The sequence below is a fragment of the Ziziphus jujuba genome, chromosome 2, assembly GCF_031755915.1.
Source record: "Ziziphus jujuba cultivar Dongzao chromosome 2, ASM3175591v1".
Classification (NCBI taxonomy): Eukaryota; Viridiplantae; Streptophyta; class Magnoliopsida; order Rosales; family Rhamnaceae; genus Ziziphus; species Ziziphus jujuba.
In genome coordinates, this window is record NC_083380.1 from 3,747,219 (window position 1) to 3,764,907 (window position 17,689).

Sequence of the window (17,689 nt, forward strand, 5' to 3'; positions counted from 1 at the left end):
TAGTTAATAAATGTCATTAATAATAATTTTAAATGATAATAAAAATGTAAATCAATAATAAAACTATATAAAATACAAATGGTAATGCAACTAGAAATTCCCAAACAAATATTGAAAGTTACTGTTTTTGGTGTTTGATGGTGAATTGAGAGGAGTCACACTAGTATTTTAGCTAGATAATATTGTAAATAAACAAAAATTATTATAAAAAAAAAGTGGGAAAAAAATTGAGGTATGGGCCCTACAATTTGTTCCTTATTATAACTCTATATCGGCAAGGAGTATCTATTGCATATGATATGATACATTGGTTAAATCCTTTAGAGGGAAGGTTTGCTTTTTCTAATGTCGAAATTTCACACTGTTTGAAGTTAACATGAAAAATCTACTGGTAGATAAAAGATACTATATACATTTTCCTATTTGTAAACATGGCTTTGGAGAAGCAAAATTTAAAAGAAGCCATTATTCCTGAAGATTAGTCAATATAAGTTTTTTCTAATCTTCTACCTCTGGAAGTAGAGGAAAAAGATGAATTATTATAAGACATCTTTTCTGCACAAGAGAGTTGGCTCTATCTTAAAGTGCATTGGCATTAATATATAAATCTATGAAGACAAAAAGAAAACAAGAAAATAAATGAATGCTGAAAAATATTACTGCCCCACAATAATCCAACAATTACGACACTGAGGCACATTTAAATGCTGAGCTATTACTAAGCTGAAATACTAATAATAATAAAAAATTAAAAAAAAAAGGAAAAAAAAAAAAAAAAAAAAAAACAACAACAACAACAACAAATCAAACTTGAAAGTAATCATACTCGACACAAGGAATATGAGAAATGACGGGCAAGAGCAGACCTTCATCCCGTTCACATTGTTCTCCTAGAAGTAGGCAGTAAACGATTTCGAGCTTCAACAGTGAAAGAGGCAGACCCCCCTTGAGGAAAGAATTGAGCTGCTCGCAGTAACAGATGGAAAGATATTGAAGAGAGGTGAGACATTGAATTCCCGCAGATAACTTATCCAAGTTCTTGAAACTCTCAATGTTGAGGGTGGTGAGAGAGTTTGGCAACATCATCTTCCCCTGCAGCTCATCATCCACATTCTCTTCTTCTTCTTCTTCTTCTTCTTCAGGTTCAGGTGGAAATGACACCATATCTGTAGCCTCACCACTCAAATGAAGCTTTCTAAGAGAGGTGACTCTATGCAATCCCCACTGCAAGAGTGGCTTACACACCTTGAGATTTCTAATGGTAAGCGAACTTAAGTTTGGTGGAAAACCGACTTCTTCTAAAACCTTCATGAATCCTTCACTGTAAGATATCTCCAATCTTTGAAGAAAGATGAGATTTTGAATGCCTCTAAGATATGCCACCATATTATCACATATCACATATATCATTCTCAGGTTTGAAGCTGGCAGCCTCCTTGCGGGAAGGAAACTAGTTTTTCACACTTTTCAATAATTAGTGTACCAAGATTGATGAGGTGGTGGAGGCCCTCAGGTAATGATCTAAGTTCCTTGCATCATTTGATATAAATATATTGAAGACAATTGTTGCCAACAAACCTATCTGTTATCCACTTCAGCTGTCCACAATTACATATGAGAAGGCTTTTAAGCGATTTGGGCAATGTGGCTTTCAAGGAGTCAAGCCTATTGCAACTCCAGATCTGGAAGCTTTCAAGCGCCTCAGGTAGCTCACAGGACGATGATAAGCAAATTAAATTGTCACAATCATATATTTCAAGCTTTCTAAGGTTGTCTGGTAACTTGCCCCATGATAAACACTGGAGATTTGGACAATACCTGATGGAAAGGTGTTTAAACCTTGCTGGTAAGCTGCCATTGGATGATGATATGGATTTAAGAGATGGACAGTTTCTAATAACCAAAGACTCCAGACAAGTAGCTGCACAATTACTGTACTCCTCCTCTTGCACCAAGGATATCAGATTTTTGCAGTTTTCAATCTTCAAAACTTGGAGAGAAGATGGCAAACCGGACTCCGAAAACGATATGAGACTTGGGCACTCATATATGTGTAGCTCTTGAAGTGATGTTAGGTGCAATCCTTCGGGTACCTTAACAAGATTGTCACATTTCCTTAATTCCAGAGTTTCGAGTTTGGTAGGCAACCACAACTCTACCTGTCTTGTTTCTTCTCCATCCAGTATGGGATGCTGTAAGGAACTGTCATCAATTATTAAATGACGAAGACATGTCAGCTGTTGCAATTCATCATGCCACAGAAATGACATTCCTTCACAACTACAGACCTTCAAATCCTTTAATCTTCTCAAACCTTGCATGAATCCTTCTGCTAGGTACTGAAACTCTGCAGCAGGAGAAATATTAATAGACCTGAGTGACATGACGTCTGCTTCATCTTCATACACCACCTCTTTACAATTCTCGATGTCTAACTCGCAAAGCATTTGATTCCTTGGAATTGAAACTACCAGCTCAGGAAAATCATCTACCACAAGTTTTGATAGCGTAGAAGGGATATGAGGTAATTTCCCCTTCAACTTCTGGCATCAACAAGCTCTTTCAGCCGAGGGAACCCTTCCATCCCATTAGTAGTTTCAACTGGAAAGCAGTCTTTCCAGTTCTCCATATTCTCAGAGGAAATGGTTTCCAATAATGGAAAAGGATTCAAACAACCCTCCCCATAAAACTCACTGCCTTTGCTTTCTACCCCTGACATCCTTTTTATAATAAGTTCTTTTAGTGAGACCAATTGTCCAAGTGGGGGCAAGAATCTGCATCCCTTACAATCTTCTAGCCTAATTAGCACCATATTAGCCAATGAAGGATTTCCCATCCAAGATGGAAATTTCAGACCGCCATACCTTATCAGAGTAAGCTCCTTGAGCATCCTAGGTGGCTGCAGCATTTCAAGGACGTCTATATCAGTTATTTCTCCTTTATACCAGTCCAGTTGCAATGCATCAATGCCATTCTTGCCAGCTAAGTTGGCCATTGCTGCATCCTTTGCTTCATTCACATTCTCTAGTCTTGCGATTCTTAGCATCCCACGAAGATGCAATAATGATCCTAACTCTCCAACTCCTGAGAAGCCGCTGTCTTTTCCCACAAGAAAGTTAGGCAACGTTTGGAGATTGGTCAGTTTTCCTAGATCTGGAGGCATTCCTTTCAAACTATATTGACTTGAATTGTTGAGATGACGCAAGTTGGTTAGATTCTTCATACCAGTGGGCAATTCACCTACATCATTGCAGCATTCTAACAGCAATGTCTGTAAATAGTAAATACCAGTTATTGATTCAGGCAAACTTATTATATTTGTGTGAGAAAGGTCAAGGTACCTTAGAAGCTTTAGGTCACCAATTGAGTCTGGTAGATTTACTAAGCAGTAGCCCTTCAAAGGAAGCACCCTTAGATATTGTAATTTTGGAATTATGTGAAAAGTAACATTGTCACTCAAGAAACCACGCTCATTATATGAATATGATTGTGCAAGTGGTAGGAAAGTCTACAAATGCTTGAATTTGGAGAAGGCTCCAAGCCTTTGAATGCCATCCAGGCCAGCTTTAATGTAAGATGAGCAACGAGCCTTTTCAAAAGTCCTGCATTGTTGTCACCATCCAGCTCATCTTCCAACCTAAAACATATTTCTCCTGCAACCCATTGAGCCAAATCATTCATGAGCTCATGCATAACATACTTTGATTCATCCTTTCTTGATTTCTGAAAGAATGACCTTGACAATAGCTCACGGAAATACTCTCTGCCCAAATCTTCTATTTGTCGGCTCCCTTCTGGTTGCTTAATCAACCCTTCCGCCATCCATAAGAGGATCAATTGTTTTTCCTCAAATTCATTGTCTTCTGGAAGTACTGAGCAGTAGGCAAAACACCTTTTCAAAGGGGAAGGGAGATAGTAGTAGCTCAATCCTAACAATGGGAGAATGTTACTCTGATTCAATAAGGTCCATGATTTGTCATTCAATATATCCTCCCATTCATTTATTTCTCTGCAATGTAGAAGGCCACCAAGAGTTCGTGCTGCCAAGGGCAAGCCATTGCATTTTGCAATAATTTTCTTCCTTAGTGATCCCAAATTTGGCACCTCACTAATATTTCTTATGAAGAATGCATGCTGCACAAATGCATTCCAACAATCATCATCTGATACACACTCCAGAGTATAATTTCGAACTGCTCCCATTGCCTTTGCTACATCTACTTCTCTTGTTGTGACAATTATCTTACTTCCTGGAGCTCCAGCTCTGAAGGGGGATTGAAAGGTTAACCAGAGATCATGAAGATCATTTTTGGTATTCCGGACATCATCTAAAACAATCAAAAACTTATTGTCTACCAATATTTTACTCAAATGTTCCTGAAGTTTACGGAACTCCTCATCCGTATCACTTTCCAATTTGATTGATTTAAGAATTGCCTTTGTTAACCTCACATAATTAAAGTCATCCGAAACAGAAACCCAAACTTTTATGTCAAAATGTTTCATGGCATCATCATTGAACACCAACCCTGCAAGTGTTGTCTTTCCAAGTCCAGACATCCCAACTATGCCAACCATATCAAACTTGAGATTGCTTTGCTGATTCCTTAACAGCAATTTAACTATTTTCCTCTTGTATACATCTCTTCCAATCATTGGACCATCAGGAAAACTTGAACTTGGTGGCCTTTTCCATTCCATCATAGATCCATCAATATCATTTAAACCAAGACTATCTTTCCTTTGAGATATACCTTCCAACCTTCTAGTGGTTTCATTAATTTCCGAAACGAAATTAAACATTAAATTTCCAAAGCCAGTACCACAAGTAGGGATGAAGCTCCATACCTCACTTGAGATAGCTTGATGCAAATTCTCTATCTTGCGCCGCAGCAGTTCTGTAAAAAGCTTCTCCAGCATATCTTCCGTGTCATAAGCCAAGTCTCTGAGATCATCCAGCCAGAGTTTCACAGACTTGCTGGTAAGTTGCTTCTCCTCTGCGACAGAGAGCACGGCTTGAATCATCTCTAGTGTTGTGCTTCATTTCTTAAGCTCCTTGTGAATACCTTCATGGCGAGCAAAGTCTAGCAGATCCCTAGACATCAACTTCTCTAACAGCACCTGTATGAGCGCTGCTATGAAGATCTCTCCCGCCACCATTGTTGTTTCCGTGAAGCAAAACCAGACCACCCAGATTAATAAATTTCACTGGAAAGCTTCTTTGAAAGATTAAGAATTAATCTGAGAACAGTTAGCATAGACTATGACTCTCTCTCTCTCTCTCTCTTTTTTTGTTTTTCTCTCTTTTTGTTGTTGTTGTCAAACTAATTTGATGCACGGAATTTTCCACCGTATGATGGTTATTTACATTGTCCTTCCTTGAATTTTCAATCATAGATGATTATACCATCCATCTGAGTCTCCATTGATTTAGTCAGTATAATTCCTTTGTGGCAGTTGGCAGCCTGCGTAGACAGAGTCATCCAAAATAATTATGATTCATTGGCGTGTTTGTCACTAATCATTTTAATGGCGTAGAAAACTCTTGGTTTTGTTGCTTGGTGACTTTTATAATGGAACCTTCACGTAGAAATTAATCAAGCAAAAATGATTAATTAATAGTAATATTTTTTCACATTTATAATGAATTTGAAGTAATGAAATTTTCAACAGTAGCCTGTACCTGTCCATTCCATTTCTCAATGTTATTCTGTACTTTCTCTTTCTTGTAATTAGTATGTGTCATATTGGATCTGATTCATCCAAAAGATATGAGACAAGAGCATATATATCTATATGTATGGGATAAAAAAAATTCAGTTATATCAATATTGTACTTTGTAAGTAATTTTATGTTCAAAAAAATCATTTCTGTTTATGAAATTGCCAAGAATATTGGTAAAATACATTTGGTAAGCATTTTGTTTCTTGCATTTCGTAAGCCAAAAAATTAAAAATATATGTTGCTTGAATGGTATAACAAGGTTTTGCTTTATTTCCAAGGTTATAGTTTGATATTATTATTATTTTTTTGGGTCAACAAGATTGCACATTGTTATTATTATTATTGTCCTTGGTCTGTAGTATTATTATTATTATCCTTAGTCTATAATATTAACAAGATGACACGTTGTTATTACTATTATTATTATCCTTAGTCTACATGTCCTGTTACTTTTCTTCTCCAACCAGTGTACGAGCCTGCAGGGAACTGTCGTCAATTCCTAAATGACAAGGAGTAAGTAGGCTGCCGTAATTCATCCAGTCACATAGACAACATTTAAAAACAAGTTATATTAAAGTTTGAGTTACCCAAGATTCCAATTAGTATTATATTTTCAACTTTAACTTCTCTCTAATAGTAACTGTATGTACACTGTGGAGAGATTGCCCGGCGGATTAAGGATATAGAAATGGTGTCTATTTGCATGTACAGATAATATAAAAGATTATTAGATATCAGTTATGAGATTATATATAAAATTTTATAAATGATGTTTTAATTAAGTACAACTGTATCCGTAAACTCATTGTAAAGGGTACCAGGACATATTATTCCCCGCAAGAAATTTAATACTATAAACAAGCCTCTGTTGCATTATTATAAACTGATGGAACAAATCTCACCCCACTTGTGTTTGCTTTGCACTCTCACGATGTTAATTTGCACAAAATGACCGAACAACTTTGAATAAAAATTCAGATTTAATATGTGTTTTTTGAGGAATGATAAAAATGTCTTTTTTCTGTTGCCTTGAAGTGTAATGGAATAGGAAAAGGAAAATTATAATTGCAGGAAATTTTTGCTCAAATGACTGTTATAAGGTCAAGGATTTGAAGTAACTTAAGATTTTTCCAAGATACAATAGTTTGAAGGCCGTACATCTACAAGAACAGAAAACAATGAAAAAGTAGAGGACCTTCTGGAGTTTCGTCAAACAGAAACTTTGGACAATATCTGCTTCATCAAAATTATTACACATTTTATATAGTGAAAGTACGTAAAAAAAAATTTTTTTTCAGATATTAAGTACCTTGAATACAATGATAGGAGGCACGAGTACTCCACTTCTCTGTTTAGCATTTGAACCCTTATCCAATTTTTCTTCCTTCTTTTTGAATTCAGTATCTTCAAATCTCAATGTAAGGAATATGGGCTATCAAGGGCCAGAGTCTTCCTTTATTCCTTCTGCATTGTTCGTGTAGTAGAGGACAGCCAGAGATTTGAAGTTTCAAAAGCGAAAGTGGAAAACCCCCCTTGGGAAAAGATTCCAGCTTTTCACAGGAACGGATTGTAAGACATTCAAGCGAGGTGAGGCATTGAAATCCCTCAGCGGATAGATAATTCAGATTTGGGAAACCGAAAATCTTGAGGTCAATGAGAGATTTTGGCAGCGACATCATCCCCTCCTGTTCTTCAGGTGGAAAAGACACCATGTCTGAAGCATTACCACTGATTATTAACTCCCTAAGAGATGTAAGTCTCTGCAACCGAAACATGAAAAGTGGCTTGGTGACCTTGAGATCTCGGATAAAAAGAGATGTTAGGTTAGGTGGAAAGCCATCTTCCAAGAGGGATGTAAATCCTTCACAGTAAGAAATGCTCAGTTTATTAAGACAGCTGAGATTGTTCATGCCTTTGGGAAAGGCCTCCAGTTTATTACACTTCACTATTGAGACATCTCTCAAGTTAGAAGTGGGCAATCCTCTTCCTGGGAAGGAAACCAAACTATCACACCAAGTAATATGCAACTCACTAAGATTGGTAAGGTGGTGGATGCCCTCAGGCAAGGATATAAGCTTTGGGCAATCAATGACCTTAATAGATCCCAAACCAGTGTTGTTGTGAAACCTATCTGTTATTGACACCAATTTTCCACAATCAGATATCTCAATGCGCATAAGCATCTGAGGTAGATCATGATTGGATGATAAGGACATTAGCCTACCACATTGCTCGATCTCAAGGTGTTCAAGTTTGTCTGGTAACTTGTCCAAAGATAGACATTGGAGAGCATCACACCTCCGAATCTGAAGGTGCTTAAGCCTTGCTGGCAAGCCACCTCTTGTTGATATTTGCATGAGAGATGGACAACCTTTTATAACCAGCGTCTCGAGACAAGATGCTCTATTGCTGTTGACATCCTCCTCTTGCACCAATTCTTGCAAACTATGGCAATAACATATAGTCAGCCTTTTCAATGCTGGAGGCAACTGGTTTCTTGCTAAAAACAAGAAAGAATTGCACCAACCAATATAAACAACTCTTAGAGATGCTGGCAAACCAGCCTCTGGAAAAGAGTTGAAACTTGCACAGTGTACTATGTATACCTCTTGAAGAAATGTTAGGTGTAATCCTTGTAGCATCTTCAAAAGATTCTGACATTTCTCTAATTTCAGTGATTCAACTTTGGTAGGTATCCATGATTGTGCATAGCCTGTTTCTTGTCCTATTGATGTGAAATACTTAAAACTGTCTTCTATTTCTAAACAACGAAGGGAAGTCAGCTGCTGTAAGTCATCCCACCATAAAGACATCATCTCGTTACAACCAACAACCTTGAAATCTTCTACCCTTATCAATCCTTGCATGAATCCCTCTGCTGGATACCCAAATTTTGAAATGTCATTAAGAAAGAGTGACCTTAGTGACTTCAGGTCCACCTCGCTTTTTCGCACCAACTCTTTGCATTTGTCGATGTTTAATTCATTAAGCATTTGATGGCTAGGAATTGAAACTATCAACTGGTCACATTTACCAATCACAAGTTTTGCTAATGATGGAAGGTTGTCAGGTATCTTTCCCTCCAACTTGGGGCATCTTCTTATAATGAGCTCTTTCAGGTGAGGAAACCCTTCAATCCCATTATTAGTTTCAATAGGAAACCAGTCTTTCCAATTTTCCATATTCTCAAAGTAAAGGGTTTCCAGCAATGGGAAAGGCATCAAGCAGCCCTCCCCATAAAACTCGTTGCCAACGCTCTCTACCTTGGACATTCTATATATAAAAAGTTCTTTGAGTGAGACCAATTGTCCAAGTGGGGGCAAAAATCTACATCCATGACAGCCCTCCAAAGTCACATGCACCATATTGGAGAAAAGAGGATTTCCCATCCAAGTTGGAAATTTTGGACCGACAAAATGCATAAGAGTAAGCTCCTTGAGCGTCTGAGGAGGTTGTAGCATTTCAAGGACATCTGGATCTGCTATTTCTCTCTCATTCCATTCCATTAGCAACACATCGATGCCATTCTTGCCAACTAAGTTAGCCATTGCTGCATCCTTAGCGCCGTTTACATTTTCTAGTCTTGAGATGTGTAGTGTCCCATGTAGATTCGACAGAGGTCCTAACTCTCCAACTCCTGATGACCCACTATGTTTTCCCACCACGAAGTAAGGTAAGGTTTGGAGATTAGTCAATTTGCCTAGACATGGTGGCATTCCTTTCAAAGACCATAGATTTGAACAGTTGAGATGATGCAGGTTGACTAGATTCTCCATACCATTAGGCAATTCATTTAGATTATAGCAATATTCTACTAACAAAGTTTGTAAGTTGTAGAGAGTTGTTATCGACTGTGGCAAACTTGTTATGTTTGTGTAAGAAAGGTCAAGGTACCGTAGATGCTTCAGTTCACCAATTGAATCTGGTAGTGTTACGGAATTGGGAGAAAAATAAATAGCAACGGAAACAAAGAAAACGAAGAACAAACACAGGATTTACGTGGAAACCCTTGACGGGAAAAACCACGGGCAAGGAGAAGCAAATCCAATATCGAAATATTGGTACAAAGGTGAGAAAAAACTGCTATACCCTAAAACCCCAATTACAGCCGCCAAACCCCAAAAGAATAAGAAATATATATACGGAAGAAACCCTAAAATTGAACAGGTCCGTACCGCGGGGGCGCTGCCCCCGCACCCCAGTCGGGCTCAGTGGTAGGCTACGGTCTCGGGCCTATCAACCCAAAACCTCCGCTTCCACCACAGAGCCCCAAATTTTTTTTCAAAATTAGTTTCACCAAATGAGTCGCACCACGAGCTTTTCGGGTCGGGTCATCAAGAATTCGGATCACTAACTCTAATAGGTAGCTTGGTTAACATATAGCCATTAAGAGAAAGCACCCTTAGATACCGTAATTTCAGCAATGTACAAAGAGTAAAAGTGGTAGTAATGTATTTCTCCTCATCATATGATTCTGTAAGTCGTAGAAAAGTCCGCAAATACTTAACTTTGGAGAAGGCCCCAAGTCTTTGAATTCCATCAAACTTTGCACTGATGTAAGATGAATATCGTGCCTTAGGAAAAATCCCGCATCCATTGTTATTGTCCACCTTATCTTCCAACCTAAATCCTATGTCTCCTGCAACCCACTGTGCCAAATCATTCATGAGGTCATGCATCACATACTTTGTTTCGTCCTTTCTTGATTTCTGAAAGAATGACCTTGAATATAATTCATTGAAGTACTCACTACCCAAGTCTTCCATTTGTTTACTCCCTTCTGGTTGCTGAATTAACCCTTCTGCCATCCATAAGAGAATCAATTGTCTCTCCTTAAATTCGTAAGCTTTTGGTAGTATTGAGCAGTAAGCAAAACACCTTTTTAAATGTGAAGGGAGATAGTGGTAGCTCAATCTTAATAATGGGAGAATGTTACTCTGATTTGATTGGGTCCATAATTTGCTGCCCAATACATCCTCCCATTGATCTATTTCTTTGAAACGAAGAAAGCCACCCAGGGTCCTTGCTGCCAAAGGCAAACCATTGCATTTTGCAACAATTTTCTCACGTAGGAATTCCAAATTTGATGGTTCACTAGTATTTCTATTTAAGAATGCATGCTGCACAAATACTTTCCAACAATCATCATCTGATACACACTCCAAATTATAGCATTCAACTGCCCCCATCAACTTTGCCACATTTACATCTCTTGTCGTCACAATTATCTTACTTCCAGGTGCTCCGGCCCTAAAAGGGGTTTGCATGGTTGCCCAAAGACCATAATTTGTATTCCAAACATCGTCCAAAACAATCAAAAACTTTTTACCTGTTAAAACTTCACTCAGAAGATTCTGAAAGTCACTAAACTCGTCGAAACGCTCACTATTCAATGTGACTGATTTAAGAATTGCCTTCGTTAACCTTACACAATTGAAGTCGTTGGACACAGAAACCCACACTTTTATATCAAAATGTTTCATTGCATCATCATTGAACACCAACCCAGAAAGTGTCGTCTTTCCTACTCCAGGCATTCCAACTATGGAAACCACATGATAATTGACAAGACTTTGCTCATCTCTTAACAATAATTCAACAATTTTCTTCTTGTCTTGATCTCTTCCAATGACATGACCATCAGGCAAACTTGAACTTGGTAGCCTTTTCCATTCAACTACAGATCCCCCAATATCATTCAAACCAAGTTCATTTTTCCTCCTAGATATATCTAGCAGCCTCTCAGTGATTTCATTAATTTCTGAATCAAGATTAAACATGAACCATCCAAATGCATTTGGACTTGAGCCAGTACAGCAAGTAGGGATCAGACTCCATGCTTTACTAGTGCTAGCTTGATGTAATTTCTCTATCTTGGGCCGCAACAGTTCAGTGGAAAACTTGTCCAATATGTCTTCCACATCATAAGCCAAATCTCTGAGATTGCTTCTCCTCGGCATCACATAGCACAGCTTGAACGGTGGAGAACATTGTACTCCACTTCTTCAGCTTTTCATGAACGCCCTCACGCCTTGCAAAGTTCAGCAACTCACTAGACATCAACCTTTCAAACAGCACCTGTAGGAACGCTGCCAGAAAAATCTCTCCCACTACCATTGTTCCTTGAGCTGGATCTGAACACCCAAAAAAGTAATCTATAAAAGTTTCATTTAATTTGAAAACTATCGACATATATAAACTGTCTGCCTATGGGGGTGATTGCTAGCATTATCAGGACAATAAAGAGGCTGTCTGGATAAGCTTGACATATACCTGTATACCATCTATCCATTGTTCCTTGATGTACTCAAGAAAATCCCTTTGTAATTTACTTGTTTAGCCATCTCAGAACCAGTCAAAGAACCATATTTAATTTGCAAGTTTTGCTCCCTTTGTGTTATTTAAATGCACAGAAACTGGTGGGACACGTCAAACACAGTGAGGAAAAAAATAATAATAAAAAAGCCTAAATTTTTTTCTTTCTGGGTGATATTAAATAATAGTTTTTTTCATTTTCAGCACAGAAATTCAAGCAAAAAAGATGGTACCTCTTAATTCTCCTTCGGTTGGACTTTCCCGGCAGAGTGGTTAGTGCCTTTTTGTGGGTTTGGGCTCAATCTCTTGTAAAATCCAACCAGATGGTTGTAATTGAATTTTAAAAGCTCAAATACTAAGAAACTAGACCAAAAAGCCTTAAAAACAGTGAAACCTTCAATCTGAAAAAATGAGCAGAGTAGGAGAGAGAGAGAAAGCAGAGAGCTATTCAAAGGGTTTGAGTTTATCAATCGTATGTAAAAGTATTTCATCTGCTAAAAAGTCAGTCAAGAGGACTGTGTAAGAGCCTATAGAAATGAGAAGAGGTGGCTCTGTCCCTTGCTTCTGATGGCACGTGTAAAACACCCCATGTATGAGAACATCAACCGTAGTGTTGTTTGGCATAATCGATAAAAATAGGGTTTTAGCAATTTTTTAAAAGAAAAAAAATTAAATTATAAATAAAAAATTATATTGAATATTTATTATATTTTATATAAGTTAAAAATAAAAAATAAAAAAGTTTAAAACTGAAACAGTTTAAAAAAATTATATTTTTATTTTTTAATAAAATAATTTTTAACTTTTAAATAAAGCTTTTAACTGAAAAAAAAACTCTGCACAAAGTCATTCTTAAGCACGTTTTGATGGAACTCACATGCCTTTTTCTTTTCTTTTTTTTTTTTTTTTTTTTGGGTGTCTTATGTCAATTCTAGTAATGTTATAAACCTGCGTGGCTACGTGCACTTAATGTGTTATCAAATAAAAGAAGAAAATAGAGAGAAGAAGCTCATTAGATTATTTGATTGAGCTTGACACGTCATGTATATCATCAAATTTTAGTATCTATTTATTTACTTTTGGCCCTTGGAATGGGTAGCGGCAAATCCAGTCAATTTCCTTGAACTATGATACACTCTTCAGCGGTGATATTTTAAACTCAAAAAAAAAAAAAAAGACCATACATGTAACCAGCAAAATTTGCAATCATTTTTCGAATAAAAAAATAATTATTTTAGATTTTTCTTTAGCAATTTTGTTTCCAATGATATTTAATTGAAAATTTGAAATATATTTTATATAATTATATTAATTGATTAATTCCATTCAATTCTGTTTGTTAAAAATAAACTATTGAACAGAATGTCATAATTTATAGCATAATCCTGCTTTTATAGCTCAATTTGAGGCATTGCAAAACTCGAATACTTGTTTTCAAAAATAATAATAATTGAAGGGGGAAAAAAAAAGTGTTTTATTTAAAATAAATAAAGTAACCGATAATAAATAAAAGTGTTTTATTTGAAATATATTTTATGGGCTGACATTTTAGGGCTCAAAATAGCTTTGAATTCAAAATAGAGTGCTGAGTAACTCCCAACTGAAAAACCCTAGAGATGAATCAGAAGCGAATGGAGTGTGGAAAAGATAACGCAGAAGAGTAAGCAATTCAAGGGCCAAAAGAAGAAGAAAATTATTCCTCCCAACCGCCATGGAATACCCCATGTAACCCCTCAAAAGGTACTTCCTTTTTTTGCTTTCTCTCTCTCTCTCTCCCCCCTTTGAAAATTGAAATTGAAAGTTACAAAATTTTTTCGTTGTTTTTTGGCAAGGGAAGGCAGGGAAGAGATTCGTGAAGCCTTCGAAGGTCACAAACGACATGGATACAGATCCTGTATGTCCCATCTTCTCCTATCCTTTACAATTTGTTCTTTTAAATGTGTTTGTTCCGTAATTTTTATTTTTAATTTCTTGAAGATTGGTAAAATTTCCATCTGATGCTTTTAAACGTTTCTAATTACATGTAAAGTTGATGAATTGAGAATTTCGAACACTTAACAAATCCTAATTCAATGTCAATTTTTTTTTTTTTTTTTTTTTTTTGGGAAGCAAGTCTATGGTGTTAAAGCTGGCTCTTTGATTGTGTTTTAGAAACCAGCAAAAAGTTATGATTTTTAAAGGAAAATTTTAGAGCTTTGTGTGCTTACTTGAGTGGTACGTTACCACATGAAGTTGGGAGCTTTGGAGAGATATTGAGGGTGAATAATATTGTAGTGTTGTTTCTTCAGTTTAACTTGCTTTTTCCTCGACTTTTGTGGAGTTTATTGGAATGAAATTTTTCCTGTCTCTGTGATGCTTTTGCTGCTATGTGTCCAAAAATTCTAGTGTTTCAATGTTGGTGTGTAGCTTGAAGGATTTGGTAGGTAGGATTTTAACATGGATTGCAACTCCAATTGCTCATCTTCTTTTGTAATTGATGCTTTCATCTGCTTTTTAAACTTTGTTTGACTGAGAATAAATGGGAGATGTTTAAGGAATCATCTGGTTTGGATCTCTATTTAGTCGAATGATATCAGAAGGGTGGATATTCGTTAGCCAAGTGACCCGAAAGCTTGGGTGGAAAGTACAGTACATAGGACGAGAAAGCCAATTTTAGAAAACCTTGGAAGTAGGAGACTGTGAGGGTGTTCATGTTACATTATAATAGCAGTTTAACGGATTGTAGATTATGCTGTTAAATATATAATAAATGTGATCATTCATAATCTGATAACAAGGAGGAGGTGGCTTCCTAGTTCATGGTTTACCCTTTGTTGTGAGAGATAATTGCTTAAGACCATGCCTAACTTCCAAGACTTGACCTTTTAAGGACACTCGCCCTGCAAGTTTCGCAAAAGGTGTTATGTGATCCCCCAAATGAATGAGAGTCTCTTCAGTCTGCATTCGTTTTTAAACATGCATTAAGTGCCACATAAAGAATGTTTCAGTGATTAATAGTTGAAATGTTACTTGCTAAAGCTATATCCTGCACTATGCTTTTTCCATCCAAAAATGGCGTTTATGCCTTGACAGAGCACCCTTGATTCCTTTTTCTCGTTGCAGAATGAAAACACCAATGAAAGTGTTATATAAAATTTGAGTGACTAATAGTTAAGATGCTAATTGCTAAAGCTATAGCCTGAATTATGCTTTTACTATCAAAAAATGGCATTTCTGTCTTGACAGAGCACCTTCCTTTGATTCCGTTATTCTTATTTATTTTCATTTATTGTATAGCTCCTTACTTTGTGGATTTGATGTAATCAGCAATTGACCAAGTTCATAAACAACTGCAATGGGGTGAAGGCAGCCGCTGCTGCAAACAAGGAAGGTGGTCAACTAAGCATTGTCAAACCTCCTCCAGAGTCTGATAATGGTGCAAAGAAATTATTAGATAACAAGCTTCTGAAGATATGAATATGGAAAAAAAGTTGAAAATATATTTTCTGAGTGGTCTTTTTATCTGTTAGAAGCTCATCGTGGAAATTGACGATAAAGATTGAGAGTGCATATAGCTTGGCATGGGGGTGCCTACTTCTTGTACATTTTCACTTGATGCAGACCTATAAGAGAGGTTGAGGTGGATCTGAGTCATCTAATCAGATGATCTAGGCCCACCTGCCTCTGGTCACGTTTTCCTTACATCGTGAATAGAGATTCTGGCACATGACAACTGACAAACAATGGCAACTCAAGCTCTGATTTCCAACTCCTGATGAGTCATTAACTTTTCCCACGGCAAACTGAGATAATGTTAGGAGATTAGTCAATTTGCGTAATAATTTGTATGTGCACTATGGACTGCTAGATTAGAGCATGAGCTATAGAAAATGGTGTGTATATGACTAGAAGATTATTAGATATCAGATAATAGATTATGTATAAAAAGTTACACATGTTGCTTTGATAAAGCAGAGCCGTGTGTGAATTCATTGTAAGGGGTACCAAGACGTATTATTGCTGCAAAGAAATTCGATACAATAAAAGGCCTCTGTTGCATTATTATAAACGATGGAACAGATCTCACACAACTTGTGTTGGCCTTATATTCTCACAATGTTAAGTTGCATTAAGTGGCAGCTTACACTAAAGACAAAAAGGCTTCGAGTGAATACTGATTAATATGTTATTTTTAGACTAGTGTTCCTAACGATAATAACGCTTCTTCTTGTGCCTTTTTAAGTGTAATCGAACAAGCAAAAAGGAAAATTACCTTCAGCTGGAAATTTTCACTCAGATCGAGGATTTGAAGCAACATAAGAGTTTTCTAAGATATACCGTTCCAAAGACTATACGTCTTCAAGCGTAGAAAACAATGAAAAGTAAGAAAGCAAACAAACAAACAAACAAAAAAAAAAAAAAAAGGGGGTAAAGGACCATTCTGGAGTTTCTTCAAACAGAAACTTCGGAGAATGGCATGCTTCATCAGAACTATTACACTTTTTTTATGGCAAAAGTACATACATTTTCTTTCAAATGTGAAGTACCTTGAGTACGATGATGAGAGGCACGAGTCGTCAACTTCTTTGTTTAGCATATGAATGTTTCTTCAATTTTTGTTCCTTTTTGAATTTTGTATCTTCAATCTCATTGGAAAGAATATGGGCTCTATCAAGGGCCGGAGTCTTCCTTTACTGCTCCTGTATCGTTTTTCTAGTAGAGAGCTGCCAGAGATTTGAAGTTTAAAAGGTGAAAGAGGTAGACCCTCCTTGGGAAAAGATTTTAACTTTTCACTGGAACTGATTGTAAGATATTCAAGAGAGGTGAGGCACTAAAATCAATCACTTGATAGATAGCCCAGATTTGGCAAACCGAAAATCTTGAGGTCGAAAAGAGATTTTGGTAGTAACATCATCTCCTTCTGTTCTTCAGGCAGAAAGGACACCATATCTGGAGCTTTACCACTGATTATAAACTCTTTTAAGAGAGGTTGGTCTCTGCAATCCCCACTTGAAAAGTGACTTACTAACCTTGAGAACCTGTATAAAAAGTGATGCTAGGATTGGTGGAAAACCCTCTTCCAAGAGGGATGTGAATCCTTCACAGTAACAAATGCTCAATCTATGAAGAGTGGAAAGAGTTACAGAAGACAAAATATTTTTGGTACAATAAATGTGTATATACTATTTAGTTAAGACGTCATAGTAGCCATCATATGCATCTGAAAAGGCAAAAAAATCCGATATTTCTTTTCTGGACATGTTAAATTGGGAGAGTTACAAAAGATTTCTAGCTTTTGAGGAGGTGCAGATGAATAACATGGAGGGTTGCTTCAACTAATGGGGCTTTGCCCTGTTTCCCAAATGGGCCCTGGACTCATTTATTGGTCTTCTCTTGAAGATGTATAGCTATGTGTATGCCCAGACAGATTCTCTTACAACATGGCATCATTTCTTGAATCACCCATTATTTATAGTTACATGAAAATATGCACTATACAAAGTATTCCATCATTTTGCTTGGTTTACAAACTTTAAATTATTTTTAGTACAGATACAAAAGTGAAACTTTGAAAACACAATAACAAACATTTGATGTATTTTCAAGTGCCAAATGACCGAGGTCCGTAGAGGATAAAATGAAATTATTAGATACAAACTATAATATAGA

The 17,689-nt window shown here is 36.7% G+C and overlaps 5 protein-coding genes across 8 annotated transcripts; 1 reads left to right on the top strand and 4 right to left on the bottom strand.

Annotated features, from left to right (window-relative positions):
- Positions 1–628: 628 nt before the first annotated feature.
- Positions 629–5,589, bottom strand: LOC112491604 (putative disease resistance RPP13-like protein 1). Of its 3 annotated transcripts, none has more exons than XM_048472991.2 (2): positions 3,342–5,589; positions 629–3,240 (listed from the first exon to the last, which is right to left on the bottom strand). In XM_048472991.2, exon 1 carries the CDS (start codon positions 5,023–5,025, stop codon positions 3,457–3,459), a length of 1,569 nt encoding a protein of 522 aa, XP_048328948.2. In that variant the 5' UTR covers positions 5,026–5,589; the 3' UTR covers positions 629–3,240; positions 3,342–3,456. The 3 variants fall into 3 exon arrangements, with proteins under 3 accessions (XP_048328948.2, XP_048328947.2, XP_060670038.1); XM_048472990.2 differs by having other exon boundaries at positions 629–3,258; XM_060814055.1 differs by having other exon boundaries at positions 629–3,271.
- Positions 805–2,447, bottom strand: LOC132800560 (putative disease resistance protein At3g14460). Its single transcript, XM_060814504.1, has 2 exons — positions 1,579–2,447; positions 805–1,369 (listed from the first exon to the last, which is right to left on the bottom strand). Exons 1-2 carry the CDS (start codon positions 2,445–2,447, stop codon positions 805–807), a joined length of 1,434 nt encoding a protein of 477 aa, XP_060670487.1.
- Positions 5,590–6,912: 1,323 nt separating the features above from the next.
- On the bottom strand, positions 6,913–9,648 carry LOC125422544 (putative disease resistance protein At3g14460). Its single transcript, XM_048473848.2, has one exon. The coding sequence runs from the start codon at positions 9,499–9,501 to the stop codon at positions 7,132–7,134; it is 2,370 nt and encodes a 789-aa protein (XP_048329805.2). The 5' UTR covers positions 9,502–9,648; the 3' UTR covers positions 6,913–7,131.
- A 150-nt stretch (positions 9,649–9,798) lies between these two features.
- On the bottom strand, positions 9,799–12,612 carry LOC107417708 (putative disease resistance RPP13-like protein 1). Of its 2 annotated transcripts, XM_060814839.1 has the most exons (3): positions 12,274–12,612; positions 11,999–12,141; positions 9,799–11,859 (listed from the first exon to the last, which is right to left on the bottom strand). In XM_060814839.1, the coding sequence occupies exon 3, from the start codon at positions 11,683–11,685 to the stop codon at positions 10,060–10,062; it is 1,626 nt and encodes a 541-aa protein (XP_060670822.1). In that variant the 5' UTR covers positions 11,686–11,859; positions 11,999–12,141; positions 12,274–12,612; the 3' UTR covers positions 9,799–10,059. The 2 variants fall into 2 exon arrangements, with proteins under 2 accessions (XP_060670822.1, XP_060670824.1); XM_060814841.1 differs by lacking the exon at positions 11,999–12,141.
- A 1,048-nt stretch (positions 12,613–13,660) lies between these two features.
- Positions 13,661–16,011, top strand: LOC107417711 (uncharacterized; the record flags this gene model as incomplete). The annotated part of the gene is made up of 3 exons (XM_025073810.3): positions 13,661–13,780; positions 13,878–13,934; positions 15,347–16,011. Coding segments are annotated over 3 exons (327 nt in total), but the record flags the coding sequence as incomplete, so codon positions are not given.
- Between the last annotated feature and the right edge of the window lie 1,678 nt (positions 16,012–17,689).

What these genes read in the sequence shown, in the direction of transcription:
- LOC112491604 (XM_048472991.2), bottom strand. Translation starts at nt 5,025, where the DNA reads ATGATTCAAGCCGTGCTCTCTGTCGCAGAGGAGAAGCAACTTACCAGC.
- LOC132800560 (XM_060814504.1), bottom strand. Translation starts at nt 2,447, where the DNA reads ATGCTTTGCGAGTTAGACATCGAGAATTGTAAAGAGGTGGTGTATGAA. An exon ending in CTGAAGTGGATAACAGATAG is followed by an intron (nt 1,370 to 1,578) that starts GTTTGTTGGCAA and finishes GGCATATCTTAG; the next exon opens with AGGCATTCAAAATCTCATCT.
- LOC125422544 (XM_048473848.2), bottom strand. Translation starts at nt 9,501, where the DNA reads ATGGAGAATCTAGTCAACCTGCATCATCTCAACTGTTCAAATCTATGG.
- LOC107417708 (XM_060814841.1), bottom strand. Translation starts at nt 11,685, where the DNA reads ATGCCGAGGAGAAGCAATCTCAGAGATTTGGCTTATGATGTGGAAGAC.